Source organism: Rhopilema esculentum, chromosome 2 (assembly GCF_057945365.1).
Source record: "Rhopilema esculentum isolate cy_ngs chromosome 2, ASM5794536v1, whole genome shotgun sequence".
Classification (NCBI taxonomy): domain Eukaryota; kingdom Metazoa; phylum Cnidaria; class Scyphozoa; order Rhizostomeae; family Rhizostomatidae; genus Rhopilema; species Rhopilema esculentum.
The window spans coordinates 5,915,806-5,941,210 of record NC_142816.1 but is presented as its reverse complement, the minus strand read 5'-3'; the positions used below and the strand labels follow the sequence as shown (position 1 = coordinate 5,941,210).

General features: G+C 36.4%; 2 protein-coding genes across 2 annotated transcripts in view; both read right to left on the bottom strand.

Moving 5' to 3' along the window:
• Positions 1-1,720, bottom strand: part of LOC135695399 (potassium voltage-gated channel subfamily A member 7-like) — a 6,470-nt gene extending 4,750 nt beyond the window's left edge. Inside the window, exon 1 of the mRNA XM_089109237.1 lies at positions 1,641-1,720. The gene's annotated coding sequence lies outside the window, so the exon portion shown is untranslated. The remainder of the gene's footprint in view (positions 1-1,640) is intronic.
• On the bottom strand, positions 916-25,405 carry LOC135695409 (DNA damage-binding protein 1). The gene is made up of 30 exons (XM_065214493.2): positions 25,109-25,405; positions 23,856-23,966; positions 22,998-23,146; positions 22,295-22,370; positions 21,902-22,016; positions 20,983-21,080; positions 20,292-20,450; positions 19,470-19,553; positions 18,920-19,036; positions 18,306-18,408; positions 17,715-17,793; positions 17,016-17,124; positions 16,859-16,911; positions 15,474-15,599; positions 14,888-14,937; positions 14,539-14,652; positions 13,983-14,090; positions 12,883-13,043; positions 12,105-12,151; positions 11,691-11,786; positions 10,612-10,862; positions 10,015-10,179; positions 9,470-9,564; positions 9,178-9,282; positions 8,650-8,715; positions 7,691-7,886; positions 6,599-6,682; positions 5,948-6,050; positions 3,721-3,844; positions 916-1,727 (listed from the first exon to the last, which is right to left on the bottom strand). The coding sequence occupies exons 1-30, from the start codon at positions 25,316-25,318 to the stop codon at positions 1,647-1,649; spliced, it is 3,435 nt and encodes a 1,144-aa protein (XP_065070565.2). The 5' UTR covers positions 25,319-25,405; the 3' UTR covers positions 916-1,646.

Genomic DNA, 25,405 nt, shown 5'->3' with positions numbered 1-25,405 from the left:
ATTTCTAAACACCTTCGTCGAGAACAATAACTCGATTTATTTTATGAGACCAATGTGAAGCGGATAAAAAGATGGTTAAAATTGTAACAAATTCATTCGCAGAAATGAGGTATCAACAATGAACATATAAAACACTTTCTTGCTAATCCAAAGTTTTGCAAGAAATACACATTTCAGAAATCTAAAAGAATCCATAATAATTGCTGAGGTTATCGGGATTAAAATCAGTTCACCTTACTGTGAAGTTTACCTTGGAAAAGCTAATGCTAAATCCTCTATTTCAATGCAAACGAGATTTTCGTCATGAATTTTCTTCCTCAGAAAACCTTCTTTGTTTTGCTTCATACTAGATTTCTAAATTGATTGCAGATAATTAGAGCAGTCTTTGGCTGCATTTTTAACCGGGAATTGTAAACAGAAACAAGCGTCTTGAAAGTAAATGATCCCATTCGACTCAAATTCATATGAACAAAAACAAATACATAAGAGGCCAGTAACTAACCATGAGCTAAACAAAAGAAAAGCAGTTGAGCACAGTGTCCACCAAATTGAGATTTTAAGATCTGTGTCGTTAAATGAATGGCTAAATCTATTTCCCTACCTGGCGAAAAGAAAGAGTATGGGACCATAGGCCCAGTGGACCCCAATAGTGAGCTGTAATAATAACGGGAAAAGGAGGGGGTTTATTCAAAAAGGGAAACTGGACAGACCATGAAAATTTGATTATGCTAGTTTAGTAAGAGAAACATTTCTTAAAAAAAATTATGGAGAAACAAGAGGAACACAGAGCGTTTAGAAACTTCGAGCGTCAATAAGAAGAGAGTTATATGTAAGGAAAGTTGTTGATGTGAAAAAGTTGATGTTATGAACAAAACATCATTGTGCAGCTCAACAGAAGAAAAAAACAGAAGTATGTATAATAACAAAGACAATGTATAATATGAAACTTTATTAACAGATTTCATCTACTTCTAATAGATCAATAAGCAACTTCTAATTTCAGCCTACAAACAGTCAGGTTTACCGAGCGTACACAGCTGGACTTGGGCCAACCTTTTTACAACATAATGTCCCATATTTTACCACTGGTTCAACTTTACATTGCCTTCAGATGCCTATCTCCATAGCTGTGGCAACAATGTAGACTGGTCTCCCTTCTTTCTGTCATAATATTGTCCATTTCTAATGTACTGTTTGGTTACCATGTGTTTTCGTCTTCCTATAATTGGCCAACGTTGCGGCTCAAGGCACGCTTTACTTCCGCCTGACCATTTAGTCAAAATGACGGGAAAAACTTTTCAGTCCAGCAAAGTACAAACTTTCGTGTAGTAAAAGGAACAAGCTTCTTTCATCAAAATAAATGGGTGACCGCGACATTGGAAAAAGATAAATTTTCCTTTAGAGAACTGTAAGCTATCACACAAAGAAGTTTGTTTAATAATCTATGAATGAATGGGTTTGATTGCGTTTAGAGTGACTCAAAGTGGCAAAATTAATTCGATATCGCGGCCTGAGTGCTACAAATTCTACCCAAGCCCTAAGTAGTCTTCTTCCGACACTGATCAACCATTTTCTTAGGTGACGCAATAAATTAAACACGGGAAAAGAGTGTTCTTTAGTTGCTCAACGATATCTCTAACCTGTGCTTAATGAATCCTTGTGAGCTCTTCAACTTGCTTTATAAGATCCTCTACGGTGCAATCTCTTTTCATACCACCGACCTCTATCTGCAAAGCGAAAACCAGAAAATGTTAGACTGTTACTCTAAATAAAACATAGGAGTAGAGGGCTTCATGAGAAGATGGCCTCTCGAGAAAGCAACCAATTTTTCCAATATCTTCCGCTGAATTCTCCGGGTTTGCCAACTTTGCCCTAAAAACTCAATTCATTTATGCATTACATCATTTATGGATCTTTAACAAAGTCAAGAGAAATGTTTCCATCCTTCCTCTGGCCGAGGAGACAAATATTTAAAATTTAAAACAACAAAGAAATATAGTATTTTGGGTGTGGAACTTCAGATTTTTTATTGCGATTGATATTTTTCAAGGTCTTGGACCGCTTGACTGCCAATTTTTCTGGACTCTGCTTTAACCGTATACGGTTTTATCAATGTAAAGATAAATTTTTGTGAATACGACAAGCCTTCAAGTAGGGCAAGAAAATATGAACGAATATTGCATCGGGGCAGAGTTGTTGAGCATTTTGTGGTAACTAGATTCATGATCAAGGGGCTGGATTTTGGAGGCGTCTAAACAATAGGGACCCCCAATATTTCTCTTTTGAAAAGAAACATTAAATCAAAAGCATCTTATTGTATGACGTCAGTTGCGTGACCATTGTCAAACTGTCAATAAGAACCCGATCAACTAAACAGAATAGCCAAACAGAATTGCCCGAAAATGATTAATACCAGAATTTTCTAGAAAAACAAACTTTGTTTAGTTGGTTGTTAGTTGGGCTGGTTTCAAAAAATACATAAGAGCAGAATTTAAGCGATGTTCATAATCGTTGTTGCTGGGACAACTGAAGTTGTTGTCATGGAGCTCTACATATAATAATAATAATAATAATATAATAATAATAATAAATAATTTGTTTAAAGTTGGCGTACTAAATGAACGGTTGATAGCTATAAAGAAGCTAATTAAGGCCAACTATCTAATAAGAGTTAGTATGAAATAAAAATATATGATACAATATTAAAAAGGTTTAAGGTATAATGTTCTAAATAAAACCTAACCCAGCAATAAATTTTTTACACAATCTACAGTCGCATTCTATAGGGTGTGCTCTTAATTCTTTTTTAAATGTTGCCAATGATTGGGACTCTCTTATACTGTGAGGTAGTGTTTGCCACAGTTTTTGACCTAAATATCTCACAGTTTCTATACCATAAGAAGTTGTCCTGGCTTTTGGAATGCAAAGATTATTTTTAGTTCGCAAATCATAATGTACATTTCTTGTTTCAAAAATCTCACTCATGAAACTAGGGTTCAGGTTATGTTTGGTTTTGTATATTTCTATCATCAAGTACTGTAGATTGCGTTGGTGAATTGATACTGCATTATCCAAAGTCAGCAATGCTTCGTAGTCAGCATGACTGTCTTTATAAACAATTCTGAGTGCTCTTTCGTGGATTTTATTTACTTTAGCATTCAGACATCTGTCATGGAACATCCAAATTAGGGGGCAGTAACTAAACTGATAACTGTAACTAAACTAAACTAAACTCTACGTTTTGTTTGTCACATATCTCAAGCACAGGAATTTGCTGCTTGCATTTGTTAATGACAAGTAAAAACATGTTTAGCAATGCTCATAAAAATTTCACAGCTCCTTGTGAAGAAAAGTATTTCAGCTGACGAGAGCAGCTTATATAAACAACAAAAGATTACAAGGGCCTACCAGAAAAGGGGACGAAAACGGCGGCTGATTATCAACGCCAAACCGGCACATGAACATTGACGTCAACTTCTGATATCTTTTCATTTAACAAAAGATCGTTAAGTGCACAATTTGGTCAGAAAGTTACACTTTCCTGGTGTTCGAAATAAGCGTGAAACGCAGCGTAGCAACTTAGAGCCGTCCTATTCTAAGCACCAAGTAGCGTGTACAGCTCTGCCTATACAGTATCGAGCACTGCAGAACAGATCGGTCAACAGTAATATTTTTATTAGTCAAAAAGAAGATAGCAATATAACAATGCTGAGAAATTACCTCAAGCCCTTTGACTACCTCTTCCATCTGAACTCTCGGCAAATCCAAGTAGCTTTCGATGATGTCACCGTCGATGTATCCTTCAGATGGTTCGGTTCGCCGCTCATTTGAAAATGACCGCCACGTGCAATTGAGTTAAGAAAAAAGAACTTTAAATCTTTGATAAACACTATTTGAAAGGTTGGAATCGAAAAAAATACAACGAAGTTGTAGATGGAAACGTGAAGACATGTAGAAAAGATCAGATTCAAGAACACGATAAAAAATAACGTAAAACAGCATGAGACAGTCTCGAACCAGAGAAAATTAAAAAACAGCAGCTTCTTCGAGTCGAAATGTTCGTAGCTTTTGCAACAAAAACATGACATTCAACCTATTTTCAGTCTACGACCTTTATCCTACGACCACTTAACATTTCGGATCTCAGATCAATCCAAGGGGGCAATAAGGCAGCCGTTTCTTTGGGGCAGAGGGGGGGGGGGCTACTCCTTTCTAGAAACGTTTCAAATCCAAGCGTTGAAATATCTTATTGTAGCCTTGTCAAAATGGCATGTTGTTGTAGAGGGAGAATATAATCAGTAAATTCATTCGACTCTGCAGTTAAAGAGATTCGTGACGGATTCAAAGAGGCCTAGAGGTCAGGCTTTAATTAGGCAATCTATAACCAGCAGGGAGACAAGAGTAATTGGTTAATGAGCTTTTATAAAGTAACTGCCTCCAACAGGTGCCTATGCATACGTGAGTGTATTATGTGCAATGGATGCCTGAAATATTTACAGAATAGCAAAATGCAGGCATCTTATGATAATAGCATGTGTGTTTAGGGCAGTGCCAACAATGCGTTAACGATCAAGGGAGTAAAGTGGACCCTATCCCATTAAGGCACAGATTTTGTGATCAATATATTCTACTAAACTGTGTCCTCTGTTTTGCATTCATTCATTTTCACGACCCTCCGTTGCTGGCAAGTGTCCGTTAAAGGAAGTTTCCCTTTTATCGTAATTCCCAATGCAATGGCATTGCCAGCAAAATAATCGATTTAGTCTTCAGCAAAACAATCTGTCCCGGTAATCTGCTAATAGAACCTTAAGAACCCGAAAAAAATTTACATAGATCGTTGCCGTTGTACAAGTTTTGTATGTGAAGTGCTACAGATGCAGTGATGTTAACTATTACTTAGTAGAAGTGTCTTTTTTCTACTGACTAAACACTGTCCTGCCAAGATTTCAACCAAGCCTAAGGACTCGATCGTCAGAAAAATGCTTTCACCCAGCTTCCAAGCTTCAAGATATCAGCTTTGCAAAACAATTTCTGTATATGGCTTATATTGGTTTTGAGTTTTTTTGGCGATTTGGGGCGACGTCTCTTCTAAGAATTAGTCAGAATGAGGGTTCATGTCTGATCTTTGTCAATGCAAGATAGATCTAACTTTTTCAAAGCAAGGCTAAGAAACTTGTAAGAACCAAACATAATATCATGACAACTCATAGGGAGGAGGCGTTTATGAGGTCAAGATCTAATGTCCCACATAACCTGTAAGGGCTCTACTTTCAATTATAAAAAGTGTCTGGTCGATCTTAAAACATGTTAGTTTCCGGGCTAGATACTGCAACCAGTCATAAATGCCCTAAGTGTTTATAAAAACAAAACGAAAGTAGTTTTTTTATCTTTCAGTTTCGACAAGGGCAGAGAAACAATTGGCCTTCTCGATTTCTGTCTGATAAGCAAATGATTGACAAGAAGGCAACAAACTACCTGCACTTGAAACAAACTACCTGTACCTGCGTCCTACTTATTTTCATCAATAAAAATGCAATGTCATTAGCTTTATGCGTAATTAGAATACAGCTTGAGTATTTACAGTTGCAAAAAGAGTAGGGCGCCAGTAACAGGTTGCATAGAGTATCCTGAAAAAGCTGGAAGATGGAAGGAGGCAGGCATGGCGAAGCTGATTCGCTGAGTTGAAGATACCGAAAAAATTCAACGAAAAGGTTTAGTGTGGTAAAAAGGCGAAAGAATAGACAAAAAGTTAAAAAATTTTCATCTAACTCTACTTCGAGATAATACGCCTTAAAAAATAGCAAATAGTGGGTTCTGACTGACATTTAGATCAAAACAATGCGATAGGAATAACGGCGCATTTGATTGGGTACTTCTTTTGACCAATAGGCGACTGCTAACTCTTAACAAACGATTACTTAAGAAAATAAAAACGGTGAAAGGATATGAAGAGTGTTCAATTCTTCCAACACTCTTAATGACGTTTGTGAGATTAGTTTGAACCTGCATCAGGAAATCGAACATCTCTTTTGAAATCGTCGTTACAAGGCCTAAGGACAAGATAAATTATGAATCATCATTTCATGGTGTTAGCAGAAGTACAAATAAATCATCATCTTTTGCGAAACACCGTTTTGAAAGACAAAAAACTTGTTGATCAGTTAGCAACGAGCATCCATTTTCTACCCAAAAGCCCTTTCGCTCGGTAATATCTCACAATGCTGCATTAACAAAATATTGGGCCAAAATGTCAATTTCAAACGTGACATTTATCATCAGTAGGATCTGTCCAGTGAAAAGAATGTGTGAAAAACTTACTAAGGTATATAATAAGGTATGGAAAAAATACATATCAAAGGTATCTTGGAGGTGATTACCATGAAAGAATTAGAGCTAGATTAAGAGACAATTATCTTTTAATTTTAACTTTTAATTTAGCTCTAATTCTCAAAAACTCAAAAACTGCAGGACTCGAGCACAAAGGACTGCAAACTCTTTTCGTTTCTGTATTAGCAGGTTCTTTTACGGGGGTTATCAAAAGGCCTTTGTACTGGAGGAGGTGGTGAATGTACGCGAGGTAAAGTTTGTTTTGACTTACCAATAGCTCCACTGACTGTTCCAAAGAGAATCGAAGATTGGATAGGTGTGACTTGTTCATTTGCATGCTGGATGATCAAAGAGCCTGCGAAAATAATGTACAGCATCATAATAACAAATAAAGAAAACAATAATTACTTATTTAGGACCAACACCCATTTAGCAATGCTGATTAACACGAGGCCGTTCATTTACAAAAAACTAAAACTTACAAGTAAAAATCTTTGACTACTCGTTTCATAAAATCTTCAAACTAAAGTAGGATAGACGCATAACTCATAAAGAAATTATCGGCAACAATGATTGTCAAATTTTGTGATTTGAACTTTCTTTTTTAAATAAATCATTGGTTTTCAATGCGATTTCAATATATGGTTAAGGTAAAAATCCTTAAATAAACAGCAGATATTTAGACGTTTTGCGTAAACGTTTCGCCTATATCGAAATAAAAATGTCATCCTCTGAGCGAAAGCATTAAGCAGAACCAGTAATAAGAATCTTGTTTTATTTGACTCTTTTAGCCTGGACACTTTCCAAAGAATGAAGGAATTTTCACTTAACAGAAGAAATCAACAAAACTTGACTTCAAAAGGTTGACGTGATATATTTCATTTCGTTACAGGTGAGTGTATATGGCTACCTGCTTTGAATCCCTTCAACACTAACTAAGCGTTACCTTAAGAAAAGTCTTCTAAGTTTTATTAAACTCAAGGTTGTCTAAAATAACACTTTTTTAAATCACTTGGATCCTATGGAGAACTCTTCTAGGAAATCTCGTTTTGAAGCAAATACACGAATCCACAAAATCTAACAATTTGAGCCTCCGCTATAGCAAAACCAGGCTACAGCAAAAAATACACATGGCACTAAAATCTCAAGCTTTACTGCTTGTTGCCCTGTAACCTTCAGTTTTGTTGTTTGCATCTCTGTAACTTTTAGCCTTGCAGCTCATAGGCATGTAGCCTTTTGCCTTTCAGCTTGTACCCAGTATTGCCTTGCAGCACTAGGCTTCGTAGCTTGTACCTTGTAGCCCTGTAGCTTAAAGCCCTGTCGCCTTTTATCTTTACAAAACAAGAATCTCAGTACATCTTACCATGTCTAAAGACGTTGACGAACTCTCCCAGGTGAAACCTTCCTGTTTCATTTAGAGTATTACGCTCATCATCTGAAGTTGCAGCACTATCCTTTTGACATGTAAACAGATTATATGAGTTTTCTGCTCCTAGAAATGTGTCGTCATCAATTATTTCAACCGCCGACATCCAATTTGGTGAGTAATCATGAGCGATCTAAAAAAAACACAAAAAAATGCAAAGATGGTTCAATAATAGGAAAAGACGTTGATTTGACCATATTAAGGAAATGAAACTATTGTACATGGATATTGAAAGCGATTTGACTTTAGTTTATAAATGAGGTTTCTGTCATTCCAGACGTAAGAATCACGATGTGTGATCACATCGAGAAGAAGGCACCAGGACACTGCTCAGCTTCTCAGTGTCCTAAAAATACCTTCGTTAGCCAGGCAGAAACAAATACAGATTTTAAATAAAAATTATTTTGCGAAAGGCTCCATAAAAGGTTCCGTGGGACTCTTATTTACAATGTATTAAATATTTGTTCTTGATTCATACAGCCATTCAGGTTGGGTTTATTGCCTCGTTTTGTTTTGAAACTCGTTTTGACATCGCATTCGGATTCGTTTGTCTTCTAGGCTACAATGGCCACGATAAATGATCTACACAAATCCAAATTGGACTTTTTGACTGATATCTTTAGAAAGTGCCCTTTACGCTAGTATTTTCCGAACCCTTGCAATTTGACTTAAATATTGCAATTTTTGCATAAAAACTCCCATCGCTTTTCTCTTCCATCAACTTTCCAAAATTCTTGCCATTACACATTTTAAGAACGTTATATTTTAGATAAACCTTCTCACTGCTTTGGACATTGGAAAAAAATCCAGAACTTCATAGCATACATATAACTCTTGCCAAAACACTTGAAAACCTTCCCTAAACTCTGCCAAAGAGTAGAGAAATGATAGCGTACTTCCTCTATTCTGCCTTCCATAGGTTTGTAAGCAAGAAACACCATCGACCTCATCACGTCACCAACCTAATAAGAGGAGAAAGCAGTTACAAAGTAAGACAAAGTTGAGCGGCAAAATATTCCAAAATGACAGCAACTGGAATTCCCCCGCCTTTGGAAGGTAAACCATTTCACCAAAGGGTGCGATGATAGGTCAGAGGATAAGGTCACAGACTACATGTCCAAAGGATCTAACCCTAACCCTTACTCTAAACTTAACCCTAACCCTAACCGTACTTTTAACGTTAACCCCAACCGTCTATTAAAACAAAAGGGTCATCAGCTCTCTAATTATAAGCATAGAAATGAAGAGACTTTGTAACATAAAGTGGAGGGCTCAGGGTACTGCTTGATAAGCACAGCTTTTCAGTGATCTGAAAATACAGAAACATACTTTTATCCTTAACTCAAAAGTAATTTATCTTGAAAAAAACGGTACACACATTTACAAAATTTGAAAGATGCAAAAATATACCCTTATTTACTCACCAGTATAAAATCACCTTTGGTCTTCAAATACAAGGCAAGGATGACATTACAGTAGGAGCATTCTTGCTGAAGCTCCTTCTCAGCGGTCCACTCAAATATCACCACCTTGGATATAAAACGAAAGCACGCATAACTTTATGATTAACTAGCTTATTTCTATTGTAAAAACAAAGAGGACGATTGGTATTCTTTCGAGTCGATCGTAAATAATAAAAGATTTCTCATCTACATTTTTATCATATCATTTCTGTTTTCATTTCTATTGAAGAGGCGATAAGAAAGCAATCTTTACAGAGCTGTTGATCCCCGCCAGAATTTTGCCATTGAACTCCTGCAGGCAGTACACAGCACCCTTCACTTCCTTTGACGCGACTTGGATCAACTTTCCTGAAATCAGAAATAAATAACAAATGTGTCAAATCTCACAGCCTTAAAATATATGTACAAGCTTCAACAATAACATAATACACGATGTTTTCAAACTAATAACTGGGGAGGGGGGACCAGTTTGCAGTGGTGTACATTTTTATATGTACCAGCAGTGGTAGCAGGGTAGCAATTTTTCCCAATGGCACAAGCCGCAAAAGGATACTTATGCCTGGTTGGAATCCGTGATGTTAAAATATTTCTACATGCAAGCCGCTTTTAAGGGAAATATTTGAAATAGATGGGAAAGATAGTTGTTTCTAGAAAGTCCAGGAGAACCGCTTAAAAGAGACACTCGGCGAATAATCATCAAAAATTGGGTTTTGTTCAATGCAATCTAGGGCACTGAAAGAATCTTATAACCATGCTTAGAAAGAGCTTTTGAGATAGAGCTTGTGAGACAGAACTCACCATCAACAAGTTGAAAGAGGATAATGGATCCGCTTTTCGGTTCTGTTTCCTCTGGTATAACGACCGATGTTCCAACGCAGTAGTATGTGTTTGGGTCATTGGCGAGGCGACAAGACATCAGGGCGGTGCAATGGTCCTTTTCACCGAAGTGATGCGCATGGGTCACTATGGGGAAGAAGCATAATCGTGATATTAGCATAAGTAGGGGATCCAATAAAATCGGTCTGTTGCTGAGACGCTCTCTCGAAAATGGTTGTGGGTATGTTTTATGACATTGAAATACAGTTGGTCTGTTATTATAGACATATTACGAAGCAAATGGATATGCAATATGTTAATTTGCCACCCACGATAATTTGCTCTATTCACATGGCCATAAAACCATAAATACTAAAGTTTTGCTAAGCTGCAACTTATTCTCATTCCTGCTGATAGCTTCGCTGCTTTTTATCGACGCATTTTTTAAACAACCTCGATCGATTTGTAACAAATGCAGCACACTGAGAGGAATTTCGTAGTGTTCTATCAGATTATACGCTCAAAATCCAAAAGAACAAGCTTTGATGACGTCATCATATGGTCTTTAAAGCGGCCTACCTTCAAACGTGTGCTGATCGACAATTAGAACTGAGAATAGCTCCACCTCTTCTAAGGGGATACCATCATTGATCTTACTGCTTGTAGCCATCACAGCATCAGGACCTTGCGCAGAACAGTATGTAATGTTGCTCGCGGTTAGACTTGCAGAAAGGTGGGTGGGGAAGCTTTTGCCTGTGGCAGAGTCCTGTAATTCTGTCCTCCGCGATATGACAGCAAAGCTCTGTGTAGATTCTTGATACGCTATTCGCCTGCATATGAAAAGAAATATATCAATCCTCTATTAGATTAAATACATCCAACCTCCGACCACGCCCACCTTCCGACCACACCCATCTTCCGGCCACACCCATCTTCCGGTCACACCCATCTTCCCACCACACCCATCTTCCCATAACACCCATCTTCCCACCACACCCATCTTCCCACCACACCCATCTTCCCATCACACCCATCTTCCCACCACACCCATCTTCCCACCACACCCATCTTTCCACCACACCCATCTTCCCATCACACCCATCTTCCCATCACACCCATCTTTCCATCACACCCATCTTCCCATCACACCCATCTTCCCACCACACCCATCTTCCCACCACACCCATCTTCCCACCACACCCATCTTCCCATCACACCCATCTTCCCACCACACCCATCTTCCCACCACACCCATCTTTCCACCACACCCATCTTCCCATCACACCCATCTTCCCATCACACTCATCTTCCCACCACACCCATCTTCCCACCACACCCATCTTCCCATCACACTCATTTTCCCACCACGCCCACCTTCCTTGATGAATACCAACCACTTGTATATTGTGCATTCCGGTCTATATCTGCGAGCGGGATGTTTGGTTTATGCAAATCTTGCTTACCGCACAACAGAAGGAACATTAGGCAAATGTAACAAATGTTTCAAAGCTTATGAATTTCAAAATAAAAGTCGACCTCACTTCTGCTTAAAGAACAAGCCGATATTTTTTACATTTCTGTCAATAATATTACGGAGGACAGAGGGGGTGGGTTGAAGTTTTGGAGTAGACCATAGCAAGTGCTGACAAATAAGTTACCTTGGCAATTCTCCTAAAGGAACAGTTCGTATGTGAAGCTTCTGTATTTCATCGATTGTGCCAATTGTCAGGGTATTCTTGTCAGCAATTGCAAGACTGAAATGCAAGCCAATGTCATTCTGTGCGAAACAATCATATGCAAAAAACTTATTACTGACATTCTTCATGAGAAATTGATTCACTGTTGTTCACTAAAGAATTCTTTGATATCATACAACTGGAGCACTAAAGAACAAAAACTTCTTCTGAATTAATTCAAAGTCTACTATGAAAAATAGATAACTAAATTTTGTATGGCCATCATTTTTAGGTTAAATCCTGGAATGGCAGATACATCTATAACAACACAACACTGTTTAACTACTTCGAGTGTCCATGCAGTGTTGGTACGGATACATGGAGAAGGTGACGTACCTGTCTTGGTAACCTTCAGAGTTCAATTGACAAACATAGCTTACATCCTATGAATCAAAAGGTGTCTGGATCAGTAGTTATCATTTATTAAAAGTATCATAAACAAAGAGCACTGATAAGAACGAATGTCAGGAACAAAACAACACGATGACGTTAAAGTTACTCAGATGAAACCATTTATGCCGGGGCGTAAGTATTTATCAAATTTACATTGGATTCTCGTCGTCGTATTGTTTTGGTCCTGACTATTTCTCGTATTATTACCGATTGCAAGATTCACAGAATCCCACAGACAGCATATCCTGCATTTCTTCCTTCTCACACATACGAACGATTGTAAGGAATAGTTACAAGCAGTAACTCAAAGGATTACTACTTGGAAAATCTATATATAAAGAAGATGACAAATAGTGTTTACTTTAGTCAGTGATTCACATCTTAGAGAATTTGTCTGTGGACGATTATAGATGGTATCTTTGAGCTCGATGGAAAAATGCTTTGGAAGATCTTAAAAAACAGTTTTCGATGTCGATGTGTGTGAAAATCTATAGAACTAAGAGATTAGAGATAAAATAAGTCCTTTTAACGATGATATATGTCGATGTGTGTGCAAATCTATCATCGTTGAAAGGACTTCTTTTGATCTCTTATCTCTTAGTTCAACCGGCATGGAGCTGCTTCTAAAGGAAAGAGAAATAAAATCTTCCTTTAAGGTTTAAGCAATCAGTAGTTTTTGCATGGTTTTCGAATGTAGGTGGACATTTAATACAAAACAAACCTTCAGATTAACATTTGAGAAAACAAGTTTTCTATTGCTCGAGTAAATAACAGTTGGTCGATCTGAGCAGGCGAAAACATTTGTTGTTACAACCGATTTGAAAGTGCGAAGGACCACAGGCTGGGTGCCTAGGGTTACTTTCTTTCGTTCGCTCATTTGCCCTGAGAAATAAAAAGCAACCCGGATCAAAATTTGCTACGATGATAAGCTAAAATTACAGCAGATGTTAAAAGAGAGTAATGATACATCATATTGCCTAAAGATCTATTCTTTGATATTTTTTTTCAGTAATTTATTTTAGGAAAATATGGGTACTTGGCAGTAACATTAGGGGTGGGTGACTGGCTAGATTCATTTTTTGGAAAATTTCATTATTTACTTCAACATAAACCACTATGACTGGGTAGGCAAGGCTTTACGTTCATTCAACTTGGTGCAGATCTGTCAGTTGTTTGTACTTTCTGATTATCTCACCCCTTTTTTTATGGCCCCTCTTTTTTACCTCTTTTTAGAGACAGCGCTTGCCCACGTCTAATTAGGCGTCAGATAGTAAATTTATTACTTTGGGAATTAGAAATAGTCTAAAATTTGAGCGATTCATCTTTGATTTGTATTTTTATGTTAAGAGAAGGCATGTTAAGTGTGGCAAAAATGCAAACGGTTAAGAGTGTTGATGCATTAATGAGTTTTGCTATACTTAAAACGAGCATAGCGGTCAAATCTCTGATGGGCTGAGAGCTCTGATCACTACTGTTTTCCCCCACAAGAATAAGCCAATCAGCACACAGTATTCTTACAACAAATCGCTTCGCAGCTAGAATTGGGCCCATTTTGACCGCTATGCTCTTAGGACTATGTTTTAGAAAAAGAGTTATTTTGACTCAAATGAGCAACAAATGGCTAGATATAGGGGGATGAACTCGCATGGGAAACAAAACCAAAAAATTAGGTTCTTAGGGATTTGAAAAACCAAGACATCGTTTGAGAATACTTGAGCATAATACAGAAACCACCATGGCTGCTTTGAATTCTGAAAACTGGAGGCTTCAAAAAGATAGGGAGTAGGGGTAGGGGATGTGTGATTGGAGGTAGCATGTTACCTGTAGATGAATCCAAGCAAAAATAAAACAGCGTTCCATCGCCAAGAGCACAGAGCACATAATCAATCTCTTCAAACGTAGTCATGAGAATTGATCGAGGGATTATTTCTGAAAGGCGAAAGAATGTCAATGTTTATATGTTTGCATGCTTTAATGAAGGACATGGCAAAAGATAATGGGCAACGCAGATAAAAGGGGCAATTGGTTTTTTTTGGGGGGGGTTGGTTAATGACAATAGGCCATTTCGGAGCTCGCGACGCCATCATGGAATTCTATTGTCCTATAACAAGTTCCAGTCTCTCAGTAAGGGCAACCATAAAAAAATTCATGGATTAAGGCCACTCTTCTATTTTTCAAAAGGTGAAACTTCTTTAGAATAAAGGAAAAAACTTTTAGAATGATGCAGATCCAATTCAGATGCCACTAGCATTTTCCACAATCCAATCCCAATATAACCAAAAAAACGAAATTCCCTGGACTCCGCGTAAGCTGTAAAGGCCATCATGAGTCAGCCAAACAAAGAGAGGCAAATACATTTAAAACTAGGGTCACGAACCTCCTCCGAGCTTTTCAGCGTGAAGTTCTTTCAGATTTGGCAGCTTGAGAATTCTTGCAGAAATATCTGTCCATAAACCAGCAGAAATGAGGCTTGATTTTCCTGTGTTTCCACCTAAGGGCAATGGTAAAGGGTTAAAGGTCAATAAAAGTCGGTAAAGGGTTAAAGGTCTTAAACTAATTGAAAAAAAGAAAAAGGTCAAAAATGAGCGATAAAATATGAAAGTTTACTTCAAACAAGTTTATTTACAAAACACAAGCAGCATAATTTTCAAGTGATTAGCAAAATATCCTTTATAAAAGACAAATATATTTAAAGGAGACAAAATTATTATAACTGAAACACGAACCTGTTTGAGACATGTCCAAACATGCTATTTCATGTTCAAGAGTTACATTACTGAAATGGAGATTCAGGATAAATTCAGGATAATTGATAAACATTATAAAATACTAATTGTTTTGAGATATAACGTTTATCAGATATAATTCTTTGCTTGAAGAAACAAAGCCTACGCCGTAGCCCCCCCCCCTTCCAAATGAAAATAGGGGAGTCTATCTTCGTTTGGTAGAAGAAGGGGGTCTACGGCGTAAGCTAGAAGATATAATGTTAAAATACAAAAACTATCAACAGATAAATCTTCTGAAAAAATTGCAAATCACTTAGGGATTACTCTTCAGAATTCTAATGTATTCTTTTAAGTGATTTGCAGAAAAATATACAAGACAATTTAAGCTTTGGTGTATAGAACACGAGAAATCTAGATTGCAACTCTGAGTTTCACATTTTTAAGAAAATTTTTTAACGCTAGTCTTTTGAAGAAAACTAGACTTTGGTTGGCTTGATAAAAAACAGGGTTATCTCCATCCTTTTTTGAACAAAGATGCTCTTTCATACATCGCTCTGAAAACCAACAACAAAATAATTCGGCATACCTTATTTCATTTAGAGACTCTCCGTCGATTTCCAGGTAAAACAACTGCTTACCAACAGCCAGTGCGATCTGAAGTCCGTTGCAAGTTGCCACGCTGATATTTTTAGAAGCTGGGTGTCTCCATTCACTGAAAAACAAATACATAACAATTGATATCATCATGGATTGTATGGACTATATTTTGAAAACAAATCAAAGATCAAGATTTCACAAAATAACTGATTATATTTACTTAACTATGATGAACCTCTTTATGTTAAGCAGAATACTAGATTATAACTCCTTCTTTGGTAAATATTTTCGTCGCACAATATCGTTCACGTTGAATTATCTTTTTTCGATTCTTTGCTTTCTTCCTGTCCATCATTTTTATGTGTATCCTTCACCACAAGAAACTGAAAATCTGGTGTAATTTTGGCATGTTCCCCTTGATGGAGATTTACAATTTAAGACTTCTATGTTTTCTTTAGGTTTTTAAAGCTGCGATAATAAATTTAAAACAAATGCCGGTTTTTTACAGAAGTTTAAATGAGTAAGAGCTAATCGATATTTATAATCATTGAATAAGAAACTATTCGGTCTAGAAATCTATCAATCTAGTGCAGAGCTAAAGAAAAGCAGAGGGATAAAGAAAATGAAAAAAATAAACAAATGTATAAATAACAAAACGTTAAGGGTGTAAAGATAAGGAATGTTTGAAGTCAACTTTTAGCATGAAACTCGGGTTGGATAACATTTCATAAATTAATGATTATTATTCTTAAGCGGGTGATTAAATTCTTATCAACATACCTCCTAGCTGTGCTTACACCGTTTGCTTATTTTGACTTCAAAAATTGTGATGAACTGGAACATGGTAATCAAATATGGCGGAAGCACAGCATATGAAAAGCGTTGTTTATATTTGGTTGCGCACACCAAGCAAACTTTTCGTTTGTTTTGTAAATCAGACATTAAAATATATGGAGTTCAGCTTCCTTGCATTGTTTTTCATTTTTCATATTCGAATAACTTAAGGAGGGTGGCCCTTCAGCGAACTCTGCAAAATCCTAATCATACCTTACTAAAAGGGGGGCTTAATAGAGAGAAGGCGAAAAAAGAAGGGGGCTTGATAGAGCTTTTGCAGTAATCCTAATCATACCTTACTAAAAGGGGGGCTTAATGGAGAGAGGGCAAAAAAAGAGGGGGGCTTGATAGAGCTTTTGCAGTAATCCTAATCATATCTTACTAAAAGGGGGGCTTAATAGAGAGAGGGCGAAAAAAGAAGGGGCTTGATAGAGCTTTTGCAGTAATCCTAATCATATCTTACTAAAAGGGGGGCTTAATGGAGAGAGGGCGAAAAAAGAGGGGGGTTTGATAGAGCTTTTGCAGTAATCCTAATCATACCTTGCTAACTGCTTTGAGGCACAGCTAATGAGTCGAACGGATTCTTCAGTGATCTGAAAAATTGAAAATGTTCCTCTAAGTGACATTTTCGTTATTTAAGTTAAAAAATTGCAAATAGCATATTGTAAGAACCAAAACAAATAAAACAAAGACCTACTTGGACTAATTGGTTCCCAATTACATTTCCGCAAAAATAAGTCTGTTTTTCACCATTTAAACCTTGTATTTCTGTTTCCTCAACTTCTTCGCCGTTTAAGGTTAGAACTCTAAAAGTAACAAAGAAACATTTAAAAGTAGGAGCTAATTACAAAATCTCTCAGGGTGGACACGCGAATCTATTTTTTCACGCTGAAGAGTTTGAGCAACAGTTATAACAAAAATAAAATGAAATAAAATAAAACAAGTCAACTGTGAAAAAAATTTAATAAAATTTCTTATTTAATTTTATCTAATATGGCTGACTGGTTGACAACAGTGTAAATGCTAGAATGCAACGCAATATATATGTTTGATATTTGGGCAGAAATAAACCTAGTCTTAATAATCAGCAGCAAAGAAGGACTGGTGAGTCAATGAATGAAGTAGATATGGAAACCAAAAAACTAGATACTCGTCATTTCTTTTATGTTTTATGCTTTGAATGCTATCATGAGCAATTTCCTTTAACTAGACAGGTTTACATTAAATAAATCAATACTTACAAGGTAACTGCTAGTTTACAACGGTAAAACATAGTAACTTACCTTACTTTGAAGGCTATCATGAGCAATTTCCTTTAACTAGGCAGGTTTACATTAAATAAATCAATACTTACAAGGTAACTGCTAGTTTACAACGGTAAAACATAGTAACTTACCTCGTTTGACCCACAAATGAAAGAACTAGTGTGTCATCAAAAGCACCTCCAACGCTGGAGAGTTTGACGGCCCACAGACCTTCAAAGAAACGATTTGCTTTCATAAAAATTAAAGAATTAACTGTTTCACTGGCCATCGCAAGTACGATAAAATTTAACAGTGAAAAATCAAAAATACAGTAATGCTACTGATGCTGGTTTGGTAAGTAAACTCACTTAAAAATCACAACCAGTAATTCATTAGGAGAATTCTTTATTAAAGGTTGATGGCAACATTAGTCGAACAGAAAACTCTGCCTATGAATGTTCTGGATATTTGATTTGCACAGGATTTTGACGCACAGATAAATGAAAACTAATAATAAATGGGTATGCCCCCTGTCCTCATTGGGGACTATCAAACAAAATGCCTCAGCCAGTAAAACATTTCCATGCGACAACGAAAATGTAAATAGGGGGCGGGGGGGTTGAAAACGGGTCATCGTTCATTAGAACGCTTCTCTAAGAAATCTGAAACGCCATCACTTGTTGTAGACATATTCCAACCGAAATAATCATGGCTATGTTTGCCCAGTTAAAACAGATACTTACCCATAATCCCTTGCAGGTCGATTGATGCATGCTCTTGGATGCCGATGCCATTTCTAATGATGCGCAAAGATCCTTCTTTGTTTGCACCAGAGCACGTGACCAACTACGAGAAAAGGTTAACTTTTCTATAGAAGTTCCCGTCTTTTTGAAAGCGGTCAAGGAATCGAAAAAAATTCTGTGACTTCTTCAATGTATGTTCAACTCCCAGTCAAGCAAAGACTCCTAAATCTCGTCAAAGTAGTTTCTATGAAACAATCTTCCTATAAATCTAGCTATTTGATAATAATAATAGAATAATAGAAATTTTTAATATCTTCAAAGGGTTAACGCTTCAAAAAATGACAATAACCTGTGTCACTGTGTGACTTTTGCTTTGAGTGATCAGAACCAGTATTCCAATCTTTTGGTAATACAAACATTGAAAATTGCTTTGAAAAAAGCAAACATTTTCATGCGTACTTGAGCACTTCGTCTGACACTCATTTGAAAATGACACTCAAAGAAAATAACGGCAGAACATAGATCGAAAACTCTAAGCTCATTCAAAGTTCATTACGGCAATATCCACTGGCAAATATTCTAATATTAAATAAACAAGAGAATTGAAGAATCACCTGGCCTTGTCCTTGCCTTTCTAAATCAACGACACACATATCTACAATAGGGCCTAAATTTGTAAATGTCTCCATAACGTGGACAAAAGATCCGCTCTCGTTTTCTTCTGTATCCAGCTAGAAAAAGAGAGAAACGTCGTAATTTTAAATTTCACAGTCATAGCTTTGTATATACTGGGGCGAAATAAGTAAGATAAGGGTTTTTCAGGCAGAGGATTTGAACAAACAAAGATAACAAAGTTATACATTGAGAATGTATGATCTTTTTTGCATTTTCACCTTGAAATGAAATTATTCAAAATGTGAAACTAGGATTTGAAAGCAGAAAAGAAGCAGCTTTGACTATCAGGCTCATTTTAAAACTTATTGATTTAGACAGAGAAGATTGGCTTGGAAATTGAAGAAAAAAAATCAAAATATATATATTGCCTATTTCATAAGGTTATAATTGATTTCAATAACATATACATGTGTTAATTTTTAGAATATATGAAAAATGTGTTGCTTTGAATAACACAAAGACAAAGCATAATAAATTAGCATAGATTACCTTGACAAGCTGTGAGTCGCCAAGAGTAGATGCAACAAAGACGACGCCATTGTCAAGGTAAGTTAAGCAGTGGGCGATTGAAGTCTAGAAGACAATCATTTATCAAATCATGGGAAAGGACCGTTAGAAATATGCAACAGGGATAGTGAGGCTTGTAGTTTATTTATAATAAATTAAGGACTAGAGTCATAATTATGCTCGTAATTAACAACATTAAAGCGTAATTTATGATTAAGGTGAAAGAGTAGTTCTGCATGAAATCAGCACACTTTGATGTCAACTTTGACTTCAAGTTAGCAGACACCAATAATATCAGGTAGACCAAAGAAGGCCAATGCCGTAGCAAATCTACAGGAATTTCATCAAAAGACCAATTCTCCATTATTCTGTTTGGGAGGGAATTATTTTAATAAACCTAAATATCAGCGAACAATAGAAAGTTTCTGTGCACGTGAACCCCTGAAACCGGTTTTGTGAAAAATGGGGAAAATCTTTAAATAGTTCTTATTAACAGCCTGAGAATTAACAAGATATATAACTGTAGGGTGAACAGGCCCGAGTGAAGGACTGTAAATCGGGCGAATTATCGGCCATGTTTTCTCTGCGGGCATTGCAGTATCTCTGGCCTACTGCCCGTTATCTACTTCATCACGAGAATTCTTGCTGAGTCCGTTGAGCAGCTTTGCAACCGTGGGCATGGACTTATATTGACTCTATCTTGTGAAATGTTCCTTAATAGTAACAAGGTGTAAAGGTTTTCAAGTGGGAGATTTTTAAAGTCACCAAACATATGATCAGCATGGATACAAAAATGTCAAGTACCTGCCCTAAAAGCTCTACTTTGAGGTCTGTTACTTCAACACTTCCATCCATCATTTCTTGTTTTTCAAGGAAGAGCATGAACAGATTTCCACTCATATCACCTAGGAGGAATCTTGACCCATTGGCATCGACTCGCCCATAGCAGTTCAGATAACTTTGCTGCAAAATTAGAAAATGATTAAGTTAGCATTCTTGTGTTTTTTTTTAAAAAATACGAGAAATAAGATGAAAAAGGAGAGTTGAGGAAAATTACTGCTGCAAACGGTTATCTTAGATGATCTTCGAGCAAATGAAGACAGAGTTTACAAAGATGGAGATTGAGATCAAGGAGTAGATAAAACAGCCTGAAACACAAATGCTAATTTTAGATTGAATACAACCATAATAGCACCTATCATATACCAAATGTCATAAATAAATTCTTTCCGAGGCTCAATATTAATATCTTTTCTCAGGATTCTCTAAGGAGAACGGAAGTAGAAATAACATGAAGAATTTTTAACCAAATGACTGCAGGGCCACTTTGGCTAAGGAGTCGATGTTTTTCGAAGCAGAGCCTCAGATTCGTGCTTTTTCGTAACAAGGCTCAGACACGAGCTTAAAAGGATGAAATTCAAAACTTCGAAAGGGAATTCAAAATATTTCAATTCGAAAGGGAATTCAAAATGAACAAGATAATTCTCTAGCAAACCTTTATGACTGGAGGTGCAACAGCTTTGTAATGGTCTCCCTTGTGGTATGTGATTGACTCCTGACCGACAATCAGTGCACCACCAACAGGCGAGGGGACTAACAGAAAAAAGAACAGCTTTTTAGATGAGAAAACGTCATGTTTCAAACCTACTATCGTAATAAGTTATATTTTGTAGTTACTTGAAACTTAAAGAAAGATAATGTCATTAAGACGTACATTAGAATTCATGCCATAATTGCAATTGCGGGACATAAAAGCAATCTGTAAGGGGATAAAGGAGGGCAGCTTTGATTGGGGAAAAGGTACATAAAGGAGGGCAAAACGTTGCATGACACTGTCACTCGTCATTGACACAACTTTTGTCATTCACTTGTCATTCATTGTCATTCAAACACCTTATTTAAGTATAAACGTGAACACCAAGTTCATTTTTCAAAAAGCACGTCTTGCACTATGCTCTTGAAAATAATTGACTTGCCTTTAGAAGCCTAGTGCTCAAATCACACTTAAGTATGTAGGACAGGGTGGTCCTATGTTCAAAACTCTGAGTTTCACGCTTAATTTGCATTTGTATTTTATTCTACCTAGGTAGTCGTTAGAAGCTATGCTTATCAAAAAGTGCCTTCGTTTCTTATTGTTTTTGCTGTCAATTTGTTTCTAGTCCTATCTTTCGATGTTTGCATACTTAATGATTTTTTCCTGAAGCTACAGAGAGCTGATTGTGATCCCTAACACTGTTTATGAAACTTTGTTATTTCAGGGATTTAAACTCCAAGAACATTCGAATTGTAGTCCACGAACGTAACATTCGAATCCTTACACTAATCCATCTTCACACACATTTATCATTAGGCAGCTAAAATCAGGTGTAGATTGAGATGATATTAGTTAATTGAAGGAAATGTTTGATACCCACCAGAGATTACCATACAAGCTTCAAACTCAACATTATCTTGCTTCCACGGTCCCTTTGAAAACTCTTTTTCCCTTACCGAAATTTCATAAGTTTTAACATGTCTTCCACTTGTATCCTAGAAGTTTTCAGAAAATCGTGAAGATACGAAAGAATAAAACAATGTCAAAATTCTAAAAGATATGCTACCTCCAATTAAAACTGCACCATATACCGTCTCTTGTAAAACAATTTTAAATGAAAATAAAAATCCTAAATTTCATATTTGTTTTGTTAACATATTCGACATAACATATTCAACAGATCCTACTTGATTTAAAGCTACCAAGAGAATTCTTGATATCTTTTCTAAAAGTTCATGAAAGTAAGTCAAAAATATCTTAATTTACTACTAACCTGGTAGATAAAAACAATGGTTGGGTTTTGGCATCCATGGAGGAAATCTATATCAATGACTTGCAGCTCTTCCAGTCTGAAAAAAAAACTTTGATTCACTATATATTTGTTGAGAGGGAAATATTACCCCTATTGGAATGGTAAGACAGCTCTAAACACATCATGGTGTTTTCTTTAACAATAAATTATTTGACAGTAATCATGGCTCCAAGGGACCTTTGCCTTTAAAATGAGAATGCCATACTTGCAAGGCTGGAAGTATCAAAGCTGGCCTGGCATTTTGAGGAGGATTGTATCTCTTTCTCCCCACCTGGCTCCCCTCAAATGCTCAAGGTGAGCTGCAGATTGCTCTCCTAAACTGTTCAATAAATCAAATTGCTCTCTTTGAACACAATTTTTGACCTATTTCTATTTTTACATATCTATGAATAGCTCACCTGGAAATTACTAGGAGAGCTGTCATTAACTATTCCTCTAGTGAAAGTCTTAAGACCAGGCCTGATAAATCATCCTAAATAAAAGACAACATTTCCAAATGTCTCCTATGTGTCTCCTAGATATCAGAAACTTACCTACTGATTCACTTAAAAAGGTATGCAGCTACTTAAATCTTGTAGGCGATAGGCAGAAAAGGACTAACAACCTTCCTCAATCAATTGGCTACGCCCTTAGGAATTAAAAAAGAAAAACATTCTAGACTCACCTGATATTAAAAGCTTTTAATGCCACATTGTTACCAAGTTCTAAAGGAATAACTTTAAAGACGCCATCATACAACCGCAGGCCAATTATCTTACAGGTTGGATCAATTACACCGATAACACCAGTATCTGATGGACGACCAATACGATCCTATAATAAATATACAACAGTTTTCAAATCATTAGTTGAAACACAAGCTTAGGGAATGATGTGATACAAACCCATGTGCCCAACCATTTTTGCTTTGCTTATAAAACAAAAGATGTAACTTCAAACAAAAAATATTAAATAACATAACAATGTTATGTTAAAAAAATATATTTTCTTCAAAAATTTTTGTCACCCCATGAATACTATGACTGATTTATTAACAATCTTTTAGGCTCAAAAATCTGTGGCCTATACATGACAGCAACTTTGGACTTACATTCATTAACATCCTGCTACAAAATTCTCAATTTTTGGAATATAATCTAATTGAGGATATGACATGATCACAGAATTTGCTGTTTATGTTCAACTGTTATCCTTTTAGATCAGCGGTGCAGTGCTAGGGGGCTCAGGGTGCTGAGGCCCATTGGTTAATATAAAAAATTAGTCAATTTCTACTTTTGCTATTGTTTTTAGTAGCATTTTGTGCAATAGCCCCCTCCCTCTATTATTTTGATAGCACTACACCACTGATTTGCCTAGTCTTGATTCTCAAGCAATTTTGAGGCAAGGACAAATCACATTAAATCATTAAATGTGATTTGGCCTATAGCAGTTGTTTCTTAGAAACAGTTTTGCCTAATGCTTGTGTTAATACTTTATGAAGTTGCAAATGCAGCAATACATAATTAAGAAATTGGAAAGTTACCTGAACATCTCCATAAGCTTTAGTAATGATATCTCCTGTTTCTTGTTTGTACCCAAGAATCGCAACTCTGTATCTTTCCGTCAATATAAACAGTAAATCTTTTCTCTCAGTCTATAAAAAAGGTGGTATAATGCTACAGCCTGTATCTATATTCAAGACAGGAATTGATGGACATTATTCAAAATAATATCTTAAATTTCTAAAAATGAAACCATCAAATAAGGAGAGAGGAAATGTTTTCTGTCTAGACAAATCAAAACCCTTTGTTTTGATGTAGACACACACCTTTTAAAAGAAATTTTTTCAAGCCAGTACTTAACTTACTTAACTAATTGAAAATTTTTTATCTTTCTGATGATGCACAGTTAAGAAAAGGGTATAGTTCTATAAGCAAACCATATTTCTCAAAAAACAATCATCACACAATATCAATGACATTTCAAACATCAAACATGGTAATATACCTCCTAAAGTGAAAACTTCCTAAGAGAGACAAATTCCATAGAGACAAATCTTCAAACCTTCTATTCTGCACAAGACACTAAAAATTTCATGTTTGAAAGACAGAAGGACAATTTCTCTTTGCATTTCTGAGTATCTGAGGCTACAAAAATCCTGTACTGAATTTTCTAAAGTTTATAAAACAATTTCTTTTAAATATATCGAGATTCCAAAACAACAAAATTAATAGACCACCATACTTGTTGAGCGATATCTTAATCAGAACTTTCAGCTATGTGCGAGGTTAGCAGCCACTGGTGAGTAATAACAAGGAGCCGATAATTCAAATCCTTATAAGGAGCCAGAAAGTGAGAATAGTATACAATTACACAATCTGCTTTCACCTCCAATGATCATTAGTGTACCTCAAACAAATTTTATAAGGCCATGTCATGCTACAATTAAGGATGTTAAATTAAATTAAAAAAAACATTGTTTTCATCAAATTTTGAGTTTGCAAGTAAAATACTTTCCATTAAATTAAAGGGTGGGCACAGGTGGCCTTGCGTTTAACATGATATGAAGGAGAAGTTTGGAATTAAAACTTTCACTGGCCCATTGAAAGTGTACCCATTTTCAATAAGATCACAGAGCCCAGTCTGCAGAGCGTGATAGTTCTGGATACAAGGGATGAAAGGGGGTTCTGCAGTAGTGGTTTGAAGAGGGCAAAATTTATTTACTTTACTTTGAAGCAGGCATGGATATCAATTGTTTAGCTACTAAAATAGGCTCAAAAAGTTACAAAAATATACCGGTGGTCTGAAAAGTTGCATTGTAGCTATTCTTCCGTACAAACCAACATCAAGAACTGGTTTTAGGCCTTCTGGAGTGACCAGGTGAATTTCCAATCTTGAATTCTTTGCGAGAATAAGATTCAAATCATTTGGCCCTGTGAAATTTCCAGTTACTGCTGCATTTACTGCAGTTGGTTTCTGAGCTGTTACAACGTAATTGTAAGCCATTTCAGCTGTTTTTTATTACAGGACTGAGCTGGTTTACACCATTAGGAATTCGGCCTATGGTGTGTCGAGCCTCTTCTGGGATTTTGG